The sequence below is a fragment of the Nicotiana attenuata genome, unplaced genomic scaffold, assembly GCF_001879085.1.
Source record: "Nicotiana attenuata strain UT unplaced genomic scaffold, NIATTr2, whole genome shotgun sequence".
In the NCBI taxonomy this organism is placed as follows: domain Eukaryota; kingdom Viridiplantae; phylum Streptophyta; class Magnoliopsida; order Solanales; family Solanaceae; genus Nicotiana; species Nicotiana attenuata.
Window position 1 is genome coordinate 32,553 of NW_017673174.1, and position 19,798 is coordinate 52,350.

At 40.8% G+C, this 19,798-nt stretch overlaps 1 protein-coding gene across 1 annotated transcript; it reads left to right on the top strand.

The window, feature by feature from the left end:
- Positions 1 to 291: 291 nt before the first annotated feature.
- Positions 292 to 1,533, top strand: LOC109215632. Its single transcript, XM_019379735.1, has 2 exons — positions 292 to 473; positions 567 to 1,533. Exons 1-2 carry the CDS (start codon positions 292 to 294, stop codon positions 1,531 to 1,533), a joined length of 1,149 nt encoding a protein of 382 aa, XP_019235280.1.
- The last annotated feature ends 18,265 nt before the right edge of the window (positions 1,534 to 19,798 follow it).

A 19,798-nucleotide genomic window follows, 5' to 3' on the forward strand; every position in this document is an offset into this window, starting at 1 on the left:
AGTTGGCACGAAGCCCAAATATGGCATTTAGCCCAAATAATGATGATAGCAAACTGATTTCAATCAAATACGTGGTAAAATCATTAATCGGGATGGNTCAACGAATCTTTCAATTTCTTATTTATTATATTCGGATAAGGTAACAATAAATCTACTTTTACCATACTTCAATTGTATCTGCAATATAAGAATACTTATTTATTTACCAACAAATACTTTTATTTAGGTCCAAAAAGTAAGCATTTCAGAGATAATATTAGAAGTTATAACTCAATGTTTTCATTTACCTCAATGGGAGGAAAAGTTGATGCTTCTGTCAACCAAACAAAGGGGCCAAGAACATTCAAATTATCTGGACAAAACTATCATCAAATCGGGAGTTTATTGCCTCCTGAAGGATCCACTCCCAAGTTTGCCCAATTATATATATACGACACAGAAAACGAAGTTCAGAATAGAATCCATGCACTGGGGTTAGTATTTAATTATTACAAATTTATATATGCATGAATAATCTAACAAATACATAAGTTAGACCAAATTTATCAAAACCTATGTTTATGCAGTCGTGGTGATAGAATAAACCAACTTCATGCTGAAATTGTTCAAGATGTGAAACAAATGCTTGATGACCAGAATGTTTTGACAAAGTCATTTAGAATGGTGAGAGACAAATTTCAGGAAGATAGTCAGTCCAATGTTAGACTCAGATTGATAGGAAAACGTAACTATGATGGAAGAAAATACAACTTACCAACAATTTCAGAGGTTGCTGCTTTGGTAGTGGGAGATTTTGATGTATCTAGATGTGACCGAGACATCATCGTTGAAACACAGTCTGGACATCTACAAAGGATAAATGAGTTGAATGCTGCCTATTTAGGTCTTCAGTATCCTTTATTGTTTCCATTAGGTGAAGATGGTTATAGGGAAGACATTCCTTTAAATGGAAATGACGAATCAAGTGGAGGAAGGAATTTTGTTAGCATGCGTGAATATTTCGCATACAAAATTCAAGAAAGGAATAGCGAATTACCAACAATTGTGAACTCAAGACGATTATTTCAACAATTCTTGGTCGATGGATTTACAATGGTTGAATCGTCTAGGTTGAAGTATATCAGAACTCATCAAAAACAATTGCGAGCTCATATGTATAAAGGATTAGAAGATGCAGTTTTACATGGAGAGATAAATCCTTCTTCTCAAGGTAAAAGGGTAATTCTTTCATCTAACTTCACAGGGGGTGCAAGATACATGATTCAAAATTATCAAGATGCTATGGCAATCTGCAAGTGGGCTGGATATCCAAATCTCTTCATCACATTTACTTGCAACCCAAAGTGGCCTGAAATAAGTAGATTTGTAAAGAGCAAGGGCTTGCAACCAGAAGATCGCCCAGACATTTTATCTAGGGTGTTCAAAATCAAATTGGATCGTTTAATAAAGGATTTGAAAGAGAAACAAATTTTTGGATCAGTTAAATCAGGTATATATTTAATCTATTTTAATAAATTCTTATCATATTTGTGAGCACGTGATTTTTGCCCTATGTATGAATTATTCCAAAAATTCCAAACAAAATGATTTCTTTGCAATTTTATGAAGTTTGTGTTATTTTTTGTTAATTGTTTGCATTTATTTGTGCATTTTTAATTCATATGAAAAATATAAAAAATACAAATACTTGGCATTTGCATTTAGAATTTAATTTCACATTTTTAGGATTAATTAGTAGTTGAGTTATTTTTAGGAAGAGGAAAATATCAAAATGGTCTTTTTTGCATTTTTAGTTTTAATGTGTTTTAATTTACATTTTAATTTAGCATTTAATAAAATCAAAATATAAAAATGAAAATCAGAAAATGAGCTGAATAAAAACAAATAAAAAAAAAAGAAAGAAAAAAAAAGGCATTAAAAGAGGGTTGATTAATATAGAACCCAAATTGGGCCATTTCAGTCAAAATAACCAGCCCAAAAGAAAAACCCCTCTCCCAAACCCGGTCTCCCAGTCCAGCCCAAATCACCCCAGCCCGGTCCGGTCCCACTTACCACCCAAAACGACCCCGTTTGGCCTTAATCAATCCTGGTCGTCGAGGTTTCATGATCTAACGGCCAGGAAGCTAGGGCCGCTTAATATATATATGTCCAAACGCACCCCCTACCCCCTCGTCACCCGTCTCTCACCCCCAAACCCTATAGACTCTCAGGCCACCACCCTCCGCCGCTGTCCGCCGCCGGAAATCGCCTACGGCGGCGGCGGAGCTCCAACTGCCTCCAAACGAACACCCTTAAACCGCCTTCCTTTCCTCTTTCCAATGCCCCAAATATTTTCCCTCGAATGTTAGCCAATCTGCTCAAATATTCGAAAATAGTGGCGCCGCCTCCGCCGCCCACGGCGGCGCCACCACCAAATGGCCTCAATTTAACACCATACACTCCCCTCACTCTCCTCTTCCAAAATCTGCAACTAGAATCTTTCAAATCCAAGCGAAACCTTAATATTTTTAGATCTAGGGTTTTCAAGTCAACACTATTTTGGGAGTTTTTCAGTACTCGGATGATTTTTGGTAATATGATATGTTTATTTTAACAAAATAAACATATAACATTAACAACAATCAATCTCGAGAATCGATCAAGAGAAGGCATATCAGTGAGTTTGTTCTTTTCTTTCTTCCTCGTTTAAATTTTTTTTTCCTTCTCTACCATTGATTCTGTTTTGAGTTTTGGGTTCAATATATTTTTATTTATTCTGTTCTTGCAATTGTTTTATTTTTAGTTTAGCTTTTGTTTTGGTTAACCCTGTGTTAGACATTAGTTTAATTAGTTGTTTAAATTTGTTTGAATAGTCTTTAAGTCTTTAGGGCACTTTTGATTTCAATTTTTTCTTCAGTATTTGATCTTTTACTGTTATTATTGGTTAGTGGTAATTAATTAGTTTAGTTTAGTTTAATTCAGTAATTGCATTAGTAATTCCATGTTCAGGATCTAGCTTAAGTTTTGTTGGTGTTCTTCATGTCAATACTGTTCCCAGTTTTCATATACGATTTAAGTGTTCTGATTTTAGGTTCAGTTAGTCGACTCATAATTGTTTACTGCAATTTGATTTTAATTGTTCCAACCTCTTGAGTAGCTAATTTGTCTAGTTTGATTAGCCCTAGAAATAGATTGTTTGGTTATAGCTGATGGATTAGTTTAACTTGGTCAGTAATTTCAGGGGATGCTAAGGGTAGTTTAGCATGGGAAAAGGGTAGTTTAATCAGATTTGGTAATTGTTGAGGTAAAGTAAGGGTAGAATAGGAATTGTAATGGGTATAGAACCTTCTAGGATGGACTTTAGTATGGATTTCAATAAAATAGGTGTAGCTACTTGTGTAACAAGTCAAAAAATAAAGGGTAAAAATAGAATTAAAATAGGGACTAATGGGTAAAGTGAAAATCTGAAATTGGACCCTAAGTTCAGCTATAAATAGGCATTCATTTCCCTTGTATGAGGAGGTTTTTCAGCTCTAAAATTCCTCCCAAAAAACATTCTTCAAGTTTTCATATAACAGAAATTCAAATCCAAACTCCTTTAGATCTTAGCTTTTCTTCAAAAATTCAAAAAAAAAAATCAAAAAAATATAACAGAAAAAGTCAAAAACACTGTTACATTTGAGTTCCTTGGATCAATTTCCAGTTTGTGTCAGCAATTGTCTCGAATCTCTGGCTAGTTTAAAGAGGAAAACAACTTGAAAATCCTTGTGTTTGGTTGACTGAAGTTCCAGAAGTGTTCTGGGTTTAAATTCGAGTTAGTTTTGGGTATGTGTGAACTGTTTTGGGTGTGTCATTGATTAAAAGTGGTCTGGGATGGTTGATATGGTTTTCTGGGCTTATGGACCTCTGATATGTGCTGTTGAACTGCTGTGATATTGTTGATTCCTGTTGCTGTGATTCGCTGAACTGCTGCTGACATTCCTCTTTTCTCTATTACTTTACACTTCCAGGTACACATTTGAAACTAATTTGATGTAGCATCTCCTGTTGAAGAGATGAAATGAAATGCTCAGCCCTCTGCCTCCTGAAATGTGTTTGTCCGGGCTGCCCTGGTTGAATAAATAGTAGTTGATTTGTATATACTTAAGTTTAAGTTTGATTTGTGTTTACATGGTTCCTGGGTTGTATAATTTGGACTGCTTGGGACTGTTTGTGATTTTTAAACTTGATATTCCTCATCTAGTAGTAGCTTGGTACAGAATAGTGTTAGTATAGTAGTAAATATCAATGGTAATACAATTAATTCAGATTTAGTTATCATATCCCTTAGAAGTTGAGATAGAACTCAAAATAGATGCACGTTAGTTATCAAGAGCAGTGGTATTTTGTAATTGTTCATACGCTAATTAATCTAGCTGTTTCATTTACAGATTTAATCCACGCACAGAAATTCATAAGAATTTAACATGTTTGGTTAACCTTGTATAAATTAGTTGAATATGTGTAGGATAATTGGATTCAAAGGGTAGTACGTTAGTTTGAATTTAGAGTTGATTGTGTGATGGCCAATAATGAAGGCAGTGGTGAGTGAATCAGTAAACCAAGATGCAAATAAAATCAGTAAGAGATTTGGGCTCCTCTAAGGCCCCCAAACGTAACCGCTTCTGCTCAAACCAGACTTGGGCCCGACTCTGCTTAAGGCCCAGTGCTGGACCGCCCTCTCCCTCTCTTATAGTTAAATAATTTCTCCTTTGGGGTTGCTTTGATGCCCAATCTGCTAAAGATCTTAGTTTGTTTATTAAGTTTGATTCAATATCGTGACGTAAATACTTTTATGGATGGGTTATTAGTAGTGTTAATTCATTAGGGCCTTTTCTTTTATTTTAAATGACAATACATAATAAAAATCCTAGTTCCTTTAGATCGCCCTTTACATAATAAAAGGAGGCGAGCCCCGCCAAACCAAATGCATAAATTGCGGGGCCCTCTTTAAAGGTTCCCGTTAAAATACTTAGAATTCGGGTGAACCGTTTAGCGAATTTCACAGTTTTCCCCAAAGATAATAAAAGCGTAGCTTCTTTAGGCGCGTATTTTAATAATATTACCTTCCTGAATGCGGGTGCACATTTATGTGACCCAAATCTAAATCTCAACGGAGTCAAAATGCGTCGAAAGCCACGGGTGCACTGGTGTGACGTGGTTCGAGATACATTTTCACGACGTTGCAATTCTTATTAAAAAGACATAAAATAAAAGCGTTTAAAATAAAGGGCCATAGGTTAGAATATGTTTTAAAATCAGATAAAAGCAAATACGACAGTTGAGCGACCGTGCTAGAACCACGGAACCCGGGAATGCCTAATACCTTCTCCCGGGTTAACAGAATTCCTTACTCGGAGTTCTGGTTCGCGGACTGTTAACAGAGTCATAATTTCCTCGGATCGGGATTCAACCGGTGACTTGGGACACCATTAATCTCCCAAGTGGCGACTCTGAATATTAATAATAAATCCCGTTTCGATTGTCCTTTAATTGGAAAAACTCCTTTATGCCCTCACGGGTGTAGGAAAAAGGAGGTGTGACAGTAAGTATCAGGTTAAAATAAGAGGAAGGTTCACAAAATGCAGTACTACCTGCTCAGCAAGGTTGTCTCTGTCTCTGCTCACTTCTTCTAACTTTGCGTGTTCGTACATTCTCTTGGCCTATAGCAAAACAGAAGAGTCAGAAAAACAAGGAGGAATACTTGGAGCACTAAAGGTATGCGTTGAAAGGTTATCACCTGCTGATGGAGCCTCCCTGCTTCCTCAATAGCAGTGGGAGCATCAAGATCAATGTCTTCACCAACGCCGTCGAGGAAGTTGTCAAGATCACATCCTCCCTCGAGGGGACTCCCTACGTTGGTAACTTTTGGGCCCTGCACATCATTAAGCTCCCTAGATGAGAATCGGGGACCAAAATTAAGGCCCTCCAGAACATCAAAAAAACCAAAGGCCAAGTCCTGTCCCCGAAAAGCTACCGGCTTAGGCCCTTTGGAGCCAACAACAGCAAGTTTCCCAATAAGGACCGTGCCAGGCCTGGTCAAGGATTCAGGGGATGTATCCACGCCCTCCTCGAGGTCTTTCGAAGCATGAGCTCGAGCCAAATCAGCCATTCCCGACTCGGTGACCCTCGGCATACACACTTGAGGGACATCCATGCCCGACCTCTTCCTTTGTACCAAAGGGATATCATCATCATCATCATCATCATCATCATCCTCGCCATCGGAACTTGCTCCAGAAGCTGAAGATGAGACCTCGACCCCAGCTCGAGGCTTGCGAGACTTTGGCTTCTTTGATATAGGGGACTCGGCATCCGTCCCCTTTTTCCTCTTTTTTCCCTTATCGAGTTTAGAGGATTCTCCCTCGCCGGCGGGGGGCGATCTCATCTGCTCTCCATCGCCATGGCCTGCGCAAATGTAGTAATCAAAATTTATTAGTACGGAGAATATGGGGAAGAAATATGAAAACGTGATAGAGGCGGAAAGAAGGGGCTTACCATGATTCTTGGCCACCCACCGCGTTTTAGCAAACTCGGGCCAAGAATGCTCGAGATAAGGGAATGAGGAATCTAGTCCCCTAATCCACCCATGAGGTCCGGAACAGATACGGGATACCAAAGGGCAGCTGCGTGAACAAAGGGAAAGTTAGTTTTTGAAAAGAAAGTAAGAAGACAATAAAGTATACTCAAAGAAGAAGCACTTACGCTTCGTGTTCCACTCTTCCGGGAACGGCATCCATTCAGCCGGAATAATGTCCGAGGTCCTTACTCGGACAAACCGGCTCATCCACCCCCGATCCTTATGCTTGTCGATACTCAAGAAAAACAGTTTCAAAGATCCAGGATGAAGCTTGATCAGGACCCAGAAAAGACGGGGGCTGTACAGCTTGATCAGATAATCAAGGGTAAAAGTCGCATCCTTAACTTTTCTGGAAAAGTAGCGAAGCATGTAAACTATACTCCAAAAAGTGGGGTAAATTTGGCCGAGCATCACCCGGTATTTACAGCAGAAGCCGAGAATTACCGGGTCTATAGCCGGAGAAGAAGGGTTCGAGGAGTCGACAGGACCCAAGGTGAACGGGTACATGTATACATAAAGAAAATCGGCCTTATGGTCCGTTATGCTCTCGTTAAGGCTAGGGATCTCAACCAGCACTTTCTTCCCCCACTGGCAGTCAGCCCGCACTTTGCTTATATCTTACACAACGCTAATAAACCGGGACACATGCTCGCATCGACCCGGTGTGGAAGAAGGCCTCTCGATGGAAAAATCCTTCGTACTATCGAACTCGGTGGGTGTACACTATTCGACGATAGGATCCACTTTGGCCTTACCCCTGGATTTACTCTTGGATGCTCGAGATGAAGAGGCAGCTTCGTCTTTCCGAGGCATTGTCTTGGAGGTCCAGGCCATGGCAACAAAAATTTTCTTTTTGTCGAGAAGGAAGGAAAGAAACAAAGAGCAAAGAAAAAAGGGGGAGTAGAGGAAGATGAATTTGGCTCTGAAAGCTTGAAGGAATCACTAAAGTGCGAGTCACTAAGCAATTGGGGTATTTATAGAAGCTGTATGGGCAGCGGAACAGCCAATACCGGTTCGTATGTTCTTCGATAGTCGTTCTGACAGCGACCCTTGCGTGGCTGTTGAAATATAGCATTAAATGCCCTGACTAGCTGACGTCATGGCGAGTACAAAGATTCAAAACCGTTTCCTATCATCTCACTCTAGGAAACGCGGGTACTACCTGTATACGGTAAAATCCGAGGGACCAATTTTATGATCATTTCGGGGCTCCAAAGATGCGCCTCTTAAAGCCCGAGGAAGGGCTCGGAGTGCGACCTAGTAGAGTCTCTAAAATGCTTGTCTCAGAGACAACACGAGTCGACGGCGGCCATAGAAAAATGGGGGGTTCCCTAGGCACTTGATGGGAGTTGGCAGGTTGACATGCGCCCGCACCGAGGCATTAATTAGCCGTATCAATCTCATATCTTTATAATAAATGCATTTGTACTATATTGGGATTCCCCCTGATATATAAGGGGGATCCTTGTCCTTTTGTAAGGGGATCATATATTCAACATTCAATACAAGAACATTCTCTCTGCTCTCTAACTTAACATATTGTCTTGCTCTTATTGCTTCATCTACTACCTACATTTATTGTCTTGCTCTTATTGCGAAAACATCGCCTTGTTTTCAAGCTCTTATCTCATTTTCTAATCTCTTACTTAGCATGTATTGCCTGAACAACTAGCATAAAAACAGATCACGTATTTTTAGAACCACAAAATCAAATCTAATTGTAATTACCATTTTCAAGGTAAACACTACTGCAGAACACTGGTGGCTAGTTATTTCAAGGCACGTAGACAAATATAAGAGTATATTGATTTTAATTTTTACATGCTGTTATTCTTACAAAAGATTCAATAGTAAAACTTCTTCGGACCTAAATACACTAATTTAATCTAGTCTAGTTATTAAAGATGACCACTATTTGTTGCATTTGTCATCTATCAACAGTGCCCAGACCCCATACGTAAGATTATACTGGGTTGTTGTTGTTGTTGTCGTCATCTATCAGCAAAGCATTGAATTGTTTCTAAGTACATTTGGTTCCGTTTGACCAATAATTCAAAATCTTATTATTTTGAAATGACTTCATTTCAAATAAAATTTCAAAAGTACGGTAGGAGAGAACATGAAATTTTAAGGAAATTTAGATAATCTTGAGTAAGAGTAGAAATAAATTTTCTTTTACCAAGAGAATGCAGAGATATAAACCGTACTACGCAAGTCCGATGAAACGGACTCTGACTGAGGAGGCTGTTCGTGAGAAGAATCGATACCCTAATCAAGAGTTTATATTTGCTAAATTATTCATCCTTAATTTAACACATTCGTCTCTCACAATCTCCTTGGTGATTTCTTTTTTTATATTTTAATTAATTAAATTTATAAACTTACTCGAATCTTGCAGGCAAGTCCAAATAACATAACGGAGTTGTTCCAACTCTCGGAATCGTATTCCGACCCTGATAACACCAAAGTCAATTTTTGTTCAAACCTCTCAACCTTCCAAACTTCACCTTTTCTAACTTTCGCCGAAATGCTTCAAATTATCCTGCGGACCTCCAAGTCAGAATGCGGACGCATGACTAAGTCCAAAATCACCATACGAAGCTGTTGAAATCATCCAAAACCCATTTCGGAGTCGTTTACACAAAAATTAAATTTCGGTCAACTCTTACCGCTTAAGCTTCCAAAACTAGAATCCTTCTTCCAATTTGACTCTGAATCATCCGGTAACTAAACTCGACCTCGCATGCAAGTCATAACACCATATACGAAGCTACTCGAGACCTTATGTTGCCGAATGGGACATTAGTTCTCAAAACGACCAGCCGGGTCATTACATCCTCCCCCTCTTAAACAAATGTTCATCATCGAACGTACCAAGAATCGTCCCGAAGCCATCAAATCACTGAATTCATTCATCTAACATACACCCGTGGGTGACCCCATGTCACCCCAATCTACATAAGCCTGACGACACCATCTCAACAGTAATTTATCCCTTTCACCAGTACTAGTAAGCCTTAGAGTCAAAATTTTCACCTTTTGTTCACCTTTAAAAGATTCGATTCTTACATCCACACCCCGTATCAGACTCAACGAGCTGCAACAACTTATGCCTACACCCACGACGTACAACCACACGACGTGACACATCACACATTGGCGCATAATAATATTTCTAATCACACTAGCTGCCCATAATCAAATCCAGCACCGGCAATTAGCCTCGTATCCGTTAGAACCCCGATTCAAACCTCCACCACGCTGACAATGATGCAAGGAACACGAAGACCTCATAACTATACACCCGGATCAACAAGTCACGTCTAACGCCACTGGGGCACACACCCCGTAAGCTAGAACTCAATAAGCAACGCACGAAAAATGACTGAATATGTGAGGAGAAACACATAAGAGAAATATCAAACAAGCCCGACAGGCACAGCTCTCTATCCATACCGATCTACGAATCAATTTACAAGGAAAAATCAAAGTGTATGAATATATCGCAAGGATCTCATCCTGATATAACTTCCACTGCAGCACGCAACCCGGTTCAAACACATGAAATCACATGAAATCACGAGGGTCCCACCCTCAACTCCGAATCACAAGTATAACATACCTCAAACCAGCTGAAATCTTCCACTAGATCAATTCCATCAACAAAATTACAACACATACTAGCTCCTACACTGGTAGAGCATCTAAATCACATGTCGTAACTAAAATACTTAGGAATCATATCAAAATCTACCGTAATAGACAACAGGAATTCACTTATAGTCTCGCAACTCTCAATAATGAATAAAACAAGTGATAGACACCGCTACCACTTATAAAATCTCCCAACAAGGGCAAACACATACGCAGAATGCTAAATCATGAACTCGCCCATAGGTGGAGCAAAGATATGAGGGCTCACCACGATAAGTAGAACCGAAACAAAATACCGGTGGTGCTCCTCTATAAAAAATCGAAAGTATACCTATATGACATCATCTGGCGTAGAGACTTTAGACCTACTATATGAAACACATCAACGGACGGGCCTCCCCCTCTTGGACACCCTCTACTCGCCTGAATACCTCACTGTGACACATCTGTCGAGTCTGGGACAATCTCTCACCATGTGGCCGGTATCTCCACACTCAAAGCAACCCCTTTGTTGATGTGACTGTGGGAACTATGAGATACGGGTACTCTGAGACCCATGTGTACCTGATACACCGTGCGAAGCATGAAGTGCAAACTGAATTGGCTGACCCACAAAACCTCTACCATGCCGCACCCTGCCTCCAAAGTAAGGACCAATGGATCTCTCCGGTCTACGAGGCATCCTCGCCTCCCTGTCCTCTCTCTTCTGACCTCACCTTCACTCTCTCTTCTGGCCCCGCCTGTCCTTTCTCTCCTGGTCCCATATGTCGTCTAACTAGTGAGAGATCCCTACCACCTACTGAAATGAAACATCCGACTCCAACTCCAATATCTGAATATCATGCCTGAGCCCCTCAATGAACCTACGAACTCGCTCCATAACTGTAGCGACCAAAGCAGGTTCATGTCTGGCCAAATCACTGAATCTAACGGCATACTCCAACACTGACATATTGCCCTAGCGTAGCTGCTCAAACTCTGCGCCATACATCCCGAAGGGACTGAGGTACAAACTCTCTCAGGAACATCTTTGAAAAATGAACCCATATAAGTGAAGCTGCATCAGCCGGGCTACCAACTCGTACGCCCGCCACCACTGATAAGTCGCTCCCTTAAGCTGGAATGTAGTAAAAGCAACCCTACTCGTCTCCACAATACCCATAGTACGGAGAATGCAATGGCACTCCTCTAGAAAACCCTAAGCACCCTCCGAAGCCAAACCACTAAAAGTAGGAGGGTCATATTTCTTGAACCTTGCAGGTCTAAGTTGCTCTTCCTCAGATGTTGTTGCCCTGACCACGGGTTGAACTGGAACAACAGGTTGTATCGCCATGACACCTGGAACCTGACCAACGTGAACTCGTTGCTCTGGAGTGTGGGCGGCGGGAGTCTGAGTCCCTCCCCCGGTCTGTGAAGTAGTTGGTGCAACCGGAATAAACCCCACCTGAGCCAATTACCAAACATGCTCAGGAACTGTGCTAAAGTCTCCTGAAGTTCGGGGGTAACAGCAGGCGCCTCCGGTACCTTCCCCCCAACTAGACCTACTGGAGGCTCCTCAACGGCTGCTCTAGTAGGTGCTCTAGCTGTGACACGTGCACCTCGTCGGCCTCTACCTCTGCCTCTAACGATACTTGCTCCAGGAGCAGCGTCATCAGTAACTGCAGTACGTGTCCTTACCATTTGTGAGACAATAAAATGATAAAAGCTCAAATTTCAAGATCAATAAACTCGCACGATAGGAATGAAAAAGTGAAATTGTCCTAATAGTTCTGTAGCCTCTCGAAGAAAAGAACAGACGTCTCTGTACTGATCCGCAAGACTCTACTAAACTCACTTATGACTCGTAGCACCTATGAACCTAGAGCTCCGATACCAACTTGTCACAACCCAAATTTCCCTCAGTTTGGTGTCGTGATGGCACCTAGTCTTAGGGATAAGTAAGCCTAACATTAACTGAAATAACAACAATATTTAACTAACATCTAACAATTTTGAAATAGAATTCTCTATAAAAATTATAATGCCAAAACCGGTAGTGCAAGTCATAAACTCTAAAGAGTTTGCTAGCAACCTCTAAATACAACTGTTTTGAAATAAGGATAAACAGCATAAAAACAACATCAGAAGGTGACTTCGAGGTCTGCGTACGCAGTAGGTTTACCTTGAGTCTCCACAGCAAAATCTGCATAGCTAGCTAACGAGCGACTGCTTCAAAATACTTGGATCTGCCCAAAAATGTGCAGAAGTGTAGTGTGAGTACACCACAGCGGTACCCAGTAAGTATCAAGACTAACCTCGTTGGAGTAGTGACGAGGAATAGTCAAGACACCTACTGGACTGAATGACTTGAGAAAATATAAGTGTAGAAACAACAGAGTATGATATCTATATAAAGACTACGGATAATGACAATGATAATAATACGGTAATTGCAGTAAGAAAAGAAAAACAACAACTAGTTGCGGAACACCATAATAATGACACAATAGAGTGAGTGGAACACAGTTTAAATCTGGTGATCACAGATAAAGGAAAGGCTAGTAGCAACTCAACAAAGACGATCGCTCACACGCCAGGTTTTAGCCAATAATCTCCACGAGGTACCGAACCGTAGAATATTCAGAATTCACGGGTCCCAATTCCGGAACCCTAAACACTAGGCATCTTGTGCTCTTATTACATACTTAAAACCGCACGAATGCCTCACGTGCCAACAGAGCCATTGTAACATAGAAGGCAAGTAGACAGAGGTTATGTAGAAATGATCAATAACAGCAGGATCCTTTTTAAACCGTTAGGGTGATTAACTACGTGTATGCTTGTGCCAGTGTTCTATCACAGTTCAGGACAACTAATAAAAATTAGAAATAATGAATGACACATAAGAAACGATCTCCACGAAATGTACAAGGTAACTCGCATAGGGTAGGTACGTCACTACACAAATATCAACAACAACAATGCATCCAGGCCATCAAAAGTCGTCACAAATAATCCCCGACATAGTCCACCTTGTCTCGCCACGTGTGCAATAATAAGGTAAATGCTGCCTTGTCTCGCCACACCTGCATAGTAGGATTCCCACCTTGTCTCGCCATATGCGCAAACACACAGATATAGCCCGCCTTGTCACGCTGCATGTGCTTAATAGTATTCCCACCTTGTCTCGCCACATGCGCAAACACACAAATATAGCCCGCCTTGTCACGCCACATGTGCATAATCAACAGTAACAATAACATGGCAAAAACCTCATGCAATACAACCCCAACCGTACGATAGAAATCTCATACATCACAATAACAACCGCACGACAGAAACCTCGTGCATCACAGTAACAACCGCATGGTAGAAACCTCGTGCATCACGCCATGAGTACAAAAGCAACAATGACAACAACACAAGAGTGCGGCAAGTAAATCAACTCAAGATCTTTTGATCATAATGAAACAGTAGAACTAGTTCACAAAGAATAAATATAGTAAAGAATACTATTCATAATAAGAATAGCTCAACAAGGGAGAAATATATGTAACAACGATCCCACAATGTACAGTTCAACAACAACGGAGATAACACGAGTCAAATAATTCCAAATAACGACAAGTCAACAAAGTTATAGGATATCTAAACTTCTTTTAAGGTTGAGCAATTACGAAAGAGATACAACAAATTCAATTAAGGATAAGCAGCGGAAAGATAAACATAACCTCAATTAAGGGTGAACAATTACAGAAGAGATAATTATACTTTCAATTAAGGAGAAGCGATTAGGGAGGGATTGCATGGCAATAGAAGAGGTAATAATTAAAGTTAAGTCATATAAGAGTCAAATAAGCAATAAGAGTGGATCATGAAGCAATTAATTTCAATTAAATCATATAGAGGTAAAGCTGGTAAATAAGAAACTTAATCATAACAAAAACAACTTCATACTCAGTGAATATAAGGACCTAAGAACCCCGAAAGGCCAACTTTCCACAAATAAGCCCAAGCACGTACTCGTCACCTCGCGTACATGAACTTTACATGATACAATTAGCATAGAAGACTCGAATCCTAAGGGGTTGAGATCACACGAAGTTAGGCAAGATACTTAGCTCAAAAGCAGACAGACTGATACTCCAAATGAACTTCTCGGGTAAAGTAACCTCCGGACGGCTCAACTCTAGCCCAAATAACTTCAAAGTATGAATAATACTCATAAGAAACTATTCCGGATCATAAAGCCTCAATCATTATCAAAAACTAAAAATCAACCCAAAAGTCAACCCCCGGGCCCGCATCTTGGAACCCGACAAATTTCATAAAAATCGAACACCCATTTCGATATGAGTTAAATCATACTAAAATTATCAAATTCTGATACTATTTTGTCCCTCAAATCATCATTTTACATTTTGAAAGTTTTCTTCAAAATCCACATTTTTCCTCAACTCAAAACACAATTTGTAAGATGAAATTAAAGATAGAATCATGGAATATAATAAATTCTAGGTGAAGAAAACTTACCCCAACGATTGGCTTGAAAAGCCCACGAAAATTCTCCCAAAACCGAGGTCTAAAACTCAAAATATGGTGAAAATGGCCAAACCCTCAATTTATATGATTCTGCCTAGGACTTCCATATTTGCGGACAAAGAAGCACATATGCGCTCTCGCAGTTGCTAGAAAACGTTCGCATCTACGATCTTAGCTTGCCAGGAGTGGATTCGCATTTGCGGAATTACAGTTGCACCATCGGCCCCAAAGAATCGCCAAGGGGAACGCAGAAGCGAGCTTCTTCACAAGTGCGATCGCCAGACCGCAAAAGTGTCCTTCGCACTTGCGTGCCGCCATCCGCAGGAGCGAGTGAGTTCCCATACTACTATGACCGCAGAAGCGACCAGGCTCACGCAGAAGCGGAGCCACACCAGCGCTCCAAAGTTTCGCAGGTGCGAAAACACCAAAACCAAACCTATTCACAACCATGAAAAACATCTGAAACTCGTCCGAAACACGCCCGGGACCCCGTCCAAGCGTACCAACAAGTTCCATAACTAACACGGACTCGCTCGAGGTCCTTAATCACATCAAAAAATGTTTGAACTACGAATCGCACCATGAATTGAACTTATGAACTTCCAAATCTTCCAAATTCCAAAACTCAAGTCGAAGCCTATCAAATCAACCCGGAATGACGTCAAATCTTGCAGGAAAGTCCCAAACAACATAACTGATCTGTTCCAACTGTCGAAATCAGATTCCGACCCTGATAACACCAAAGTCAACTATTGGTCAAACCTCTCAACCTTCCAGACTTCAACTTTCGCCGAAATGCTTCAAATTACCCTACGGACCTCCAAATTCAAATCCGGATGCATGCCTAAGTCCAAAATCACCATACGAAGCTGTTGAAATCATCCAAAACCCATTTCGGATCCGTTTACACAAAAATTAAATTCCGGTCAACTCTTACCGTTTACGCTTCCAAAACTAGAATCGTTCTTCCAATTTGACTCTGAATCATCCGGTAACTAAACTCGACCCTGCATGCAAGTTATAACACAATATACGAAGATGCTCGAGACCTTATGCCACCAAACGGGACTTCAATTCTTAAAACGACCAGCCAAATCATTACATTGGCATCATTTAACTTTGATTTATTTAAAAATGGCTTGAAATTAATCTAACGTTGGCTTGCCTGGAAAGAGAAATGTTAGGGGACATCATGTTCTCGAAGGTGCGAATACATGGTCGTGACATGGTCCCAGTGGTGTATAGAGGGGCGTCTGCTTGGATCATATTCTCTTCGGAGACTTGAGGTAGAGCTGTTGGCTTTCGCATACATTGAAGTCTCCTTCCATTTCCTATTTTTACTATTTATCTCATTCGAATAGTTGTATTTATTTCAAACTATGCTCGTAGACTTCTAGATGTTCATGTACTTGTGACTCTGGATTTCAAGGAGTAGTTAGCATCGCGTTACTTTTATTCACTATGTTAATATAGAGTCTATTTCCCGTTTAATGTCATTGCTTATAATTGTTAAAACTTGGTTAATTACCTTATAATGTCCGTTTTCCTTAGGCGCCATAACGGTCCCGAGGTTGGAAATTCCGGACCGTGACAATAGTATTTGAAAAATACTATTATAAAATTCAATTGAGAATAGAGGCATTTGAAAAATTCAATTGACATAGAAGGAGGAGAATATCTATCTTTCGAAGTTGGGGGAGGAGATTGATTTTTAAGGTGAAACAGGTACACCCTGTATGCACTTATATTTGTGTCACGACCCAACCCCGATCGTGATGGCGCCCAACACACTGCTAGGTAAGCCCGACCAATTCTACAACCTTAACCGATTAATCACAGTGAATAAGTAAATTTTTACCAACTAAAATACCAAGTTATGTGAAATCCTGAATTAGATGCTAACATTCGAAAACCCAAAATATAAAATACTAACCAGCCCACAGAATCTGGTGTCACAAGTCTGAGCCTCTAATGCATAAATATTAACCTACTACATAATGTTTTTCTAGAAATGTGGAAAACAAATAAATAGAAAAAGAAGGAAGATCAGGAATGCGAACGCCAATTTGCAGCTACCTTGAATCTCCCGAATGTGATGCTAGGCGGAGAAATTCTCACTCAGCCTCGATAGGTGCACCTGAATCTGCACACAAGGTGCAGGGAGTATTGTGAGTACTTCCAACTCAGAAAGTAATAACTACAAATAAAGTCTGAGGATAAGAAATCCTAATAAACACAAGGCAAAGCTGTAAATACAACAAAGTGAACCAATAACATAATACAGTAAACATTGAAAACAATTATAATAAAGTCACATCAGACTAAGAATATATGACAATTAAATATGCAATGTAACAGATAAACCGGTACTCTCCAGTACCCCGCTGCGGCGTGCAGCCCGCTCCATTTATTTAACGTCGACGGCGCTCACTGGAGGTGTGCAGACTCCGGGAGGGGCCCCTTACGGCCCAAGCGCAATAATAAGCCATCTCTTGGCATCAATCAGGCCCTTGGCCTCATATCAATATCATTATCATACCACTGCGGCGTGCAGTCCGATCCCATACTCAGTCCAAAATCACATAAGCCTTTCAGCACAATAATATAAAAATATTCAGCCCAAACTTCATTTAAAAATATTACTTTAGTTTCTACTTTTAGAAAAAAATGGCTGAGTTTACAAAACAGTGTTAAATACCAGGACTAAGTTCAATATCTTGAAATATGGTAAGAAACCAGTAAAAATAATCCCTGAAGGATTCAAGTAGTTGGCACGAAGCCCAATTATGACAATTAATCCATTTTTATAAGGATATCACAAAACTACAATCAATTAGGTAGTAATTTTTATTAAGCGGGACGGACCAAGTCACAATTCCCGACGGTGCTCTACCCCACGCCCGTTATCCGGCGTGCAAGTCACCTCGCATAGCACTACGTTATGCAAATTCGGGATTTCGAACCCTCAACACAGCATTTACATTTATTACTAACCTCAAGCCGGCCAAGTCCTAGCTTGCTATGCCCTTGCCTTTCGAATTTACCTCCTCATGCATCGAATCTGACAAAAACCACAATGAATACGTCACAATATGCTAATGGGACAATACCCAATCAAAAACAATCGAAAAATAGATAAATTCCCGAAATTAGCAAAAACCCGAGCCCCGAGCCCACTTCTCGAAAGTCCGAAAACTTACCATCAACGGATCTTTATCTCGCCACGAGTCTATACATATAAAGAACACAAAAATCGGAGTCCAAATGACCCCTCAATTCCTATTTTTGCTCTCATAGGTTTCAAGCCCTAAACCACCATTTTTGACCTTCAATTCCTTGAGTTTTCAGTCTAATTTCATGTGTTTGCACCATAAAATCGTGTTTTAGGCTTAGAAATTCTTACCTCAATGAAGTCCCTTGATTTCTCTCCTCCAACTCGCCCAAATTCTCCAAGTTCGAAGTGAAACTTGTGAACCCTTATGAAATTTCGCGAAGATGAAATTAAATACCTCTGCCCAGGCCTTTCCGCATCTACGGCTCCCAGATCGCATATGCGACACCGCTTCTGCGGTTTCCCCCTCCGCTTCTGCGAAAAAATCATTTAAGGCCCAGGCCTTTCCGCATCTGCGGCTCCCAGATCGCATATGCGATACCGCTTCTGCGGTTACCCCCTCCGCTTCTGCGAAAAAATCATTTAAGGCCCAGGCCGCATCTGCGGGCCACCAGTCGCATCTGCGACTCCGCAGATGCGGTCCCCACTCCGCTTCTGCGGTCCCTGACGAGTTCTCACAAAACCGCACCTGCGACCCTCTCTCTCGCACCTGCGGAACCGCTTCTGCGGTCCCGTTTCCGCAAAAGCGGAAATACCAGAAGCAGCAGTGAATTTAGAATCTTTTAAGTCCAAACTTCCCGTTAGCCACCCGAAAACACCCCGAGGCCCCTCGGGACCTCAACCAAAAGCACCGACACCTCCTATAACATCATTCGAACTTGTTCCAATCATAAAAACACCTCAACCAACACTAAAACCATCATTTCTCATCGAATTCAAGCCTAAGTTCTTTAAAAATTTCCGAAATACGCATTCGATCAAAAACCAAACCAAATCACCTCCGAATGACCTGAAATTTTGCACACACATCCCAAATCACATAACGAGGCTGCAGCAACTTTCGGAATTCCATTCCGACCCTCGGATCAAATTATCACCTATCCACCGGAATTCGCCAAAATACTAACTTCGCCAATTCAAGCCTAATTCTACACCGGACCTCCAAATTCACTGCCGATCACACTCCTAAGTCACAAATCATCCCCCGAAGCTAACCGAATCATCGAAATTCAAATCTGAGCCCTCTAACACATAAGTCAACGTTTGGTTGACTTTTCCAAAAGAAACCTTCCTTAAAGAGACTAAGTGTCTCATTTCCTACTAAAACCAATCCAAATCAACTCGTTCACACCCAACACTGATAATGAAGCATAAAGAAATAGGAAATGGGGAAAACAGAGCGGTTCTCATGAGACGACGGGTCGGGTCGTCACATCCTCCCCAACTTAAACAAACGCTCGTCCTCGAGCGTACCCAGAGTTGTCCTAGAAGCCAACCAATAGCTGAATGACCTTACCAAGCATATACCCGGGGTGATCCCACGTTACCCTATCTCGCATAGGTCCGATAACACAACATAGCTGAAATTTCACAATCCATCTAGTCCATAAACCATAGAACCACATTGCACTTTCCGAAATCATACACAAGATCAGAACCTCACATCTATACTCAGAATAAGCCCGAACCAGCTGTAATAACCCATACCTGCAACCTCAGGTGCAATCATATGATATACTACATAACCCAAACACTCGAAACAATAACTTCTATTCAGAGCAGTTGCCCACAACACCCGAATACCCGTAGAAAACCTCTTAACAACTAAAGTTTCATTCCAATACTTTTACATATACTGCAACTGATAACTAAAACACGCAGTAAGACATCACCATTTCTCAGATCAACCATTC

Coding starts and splice junctions, on each gene's coding strand:
- LOC109215632 (XM_019379735.1), top strand. CDS start 292: ATGGGAGGAAAAGTTGATGCTTCTGTCAACCAAACAAAGGGGCCAAGA. Junction 474..566: donor AATAGAATCCATGCACTGGG/GTTAGTATTTAA, acceptor ATGTTTATGCAG/TCGTGGTGATAGAATAAACC.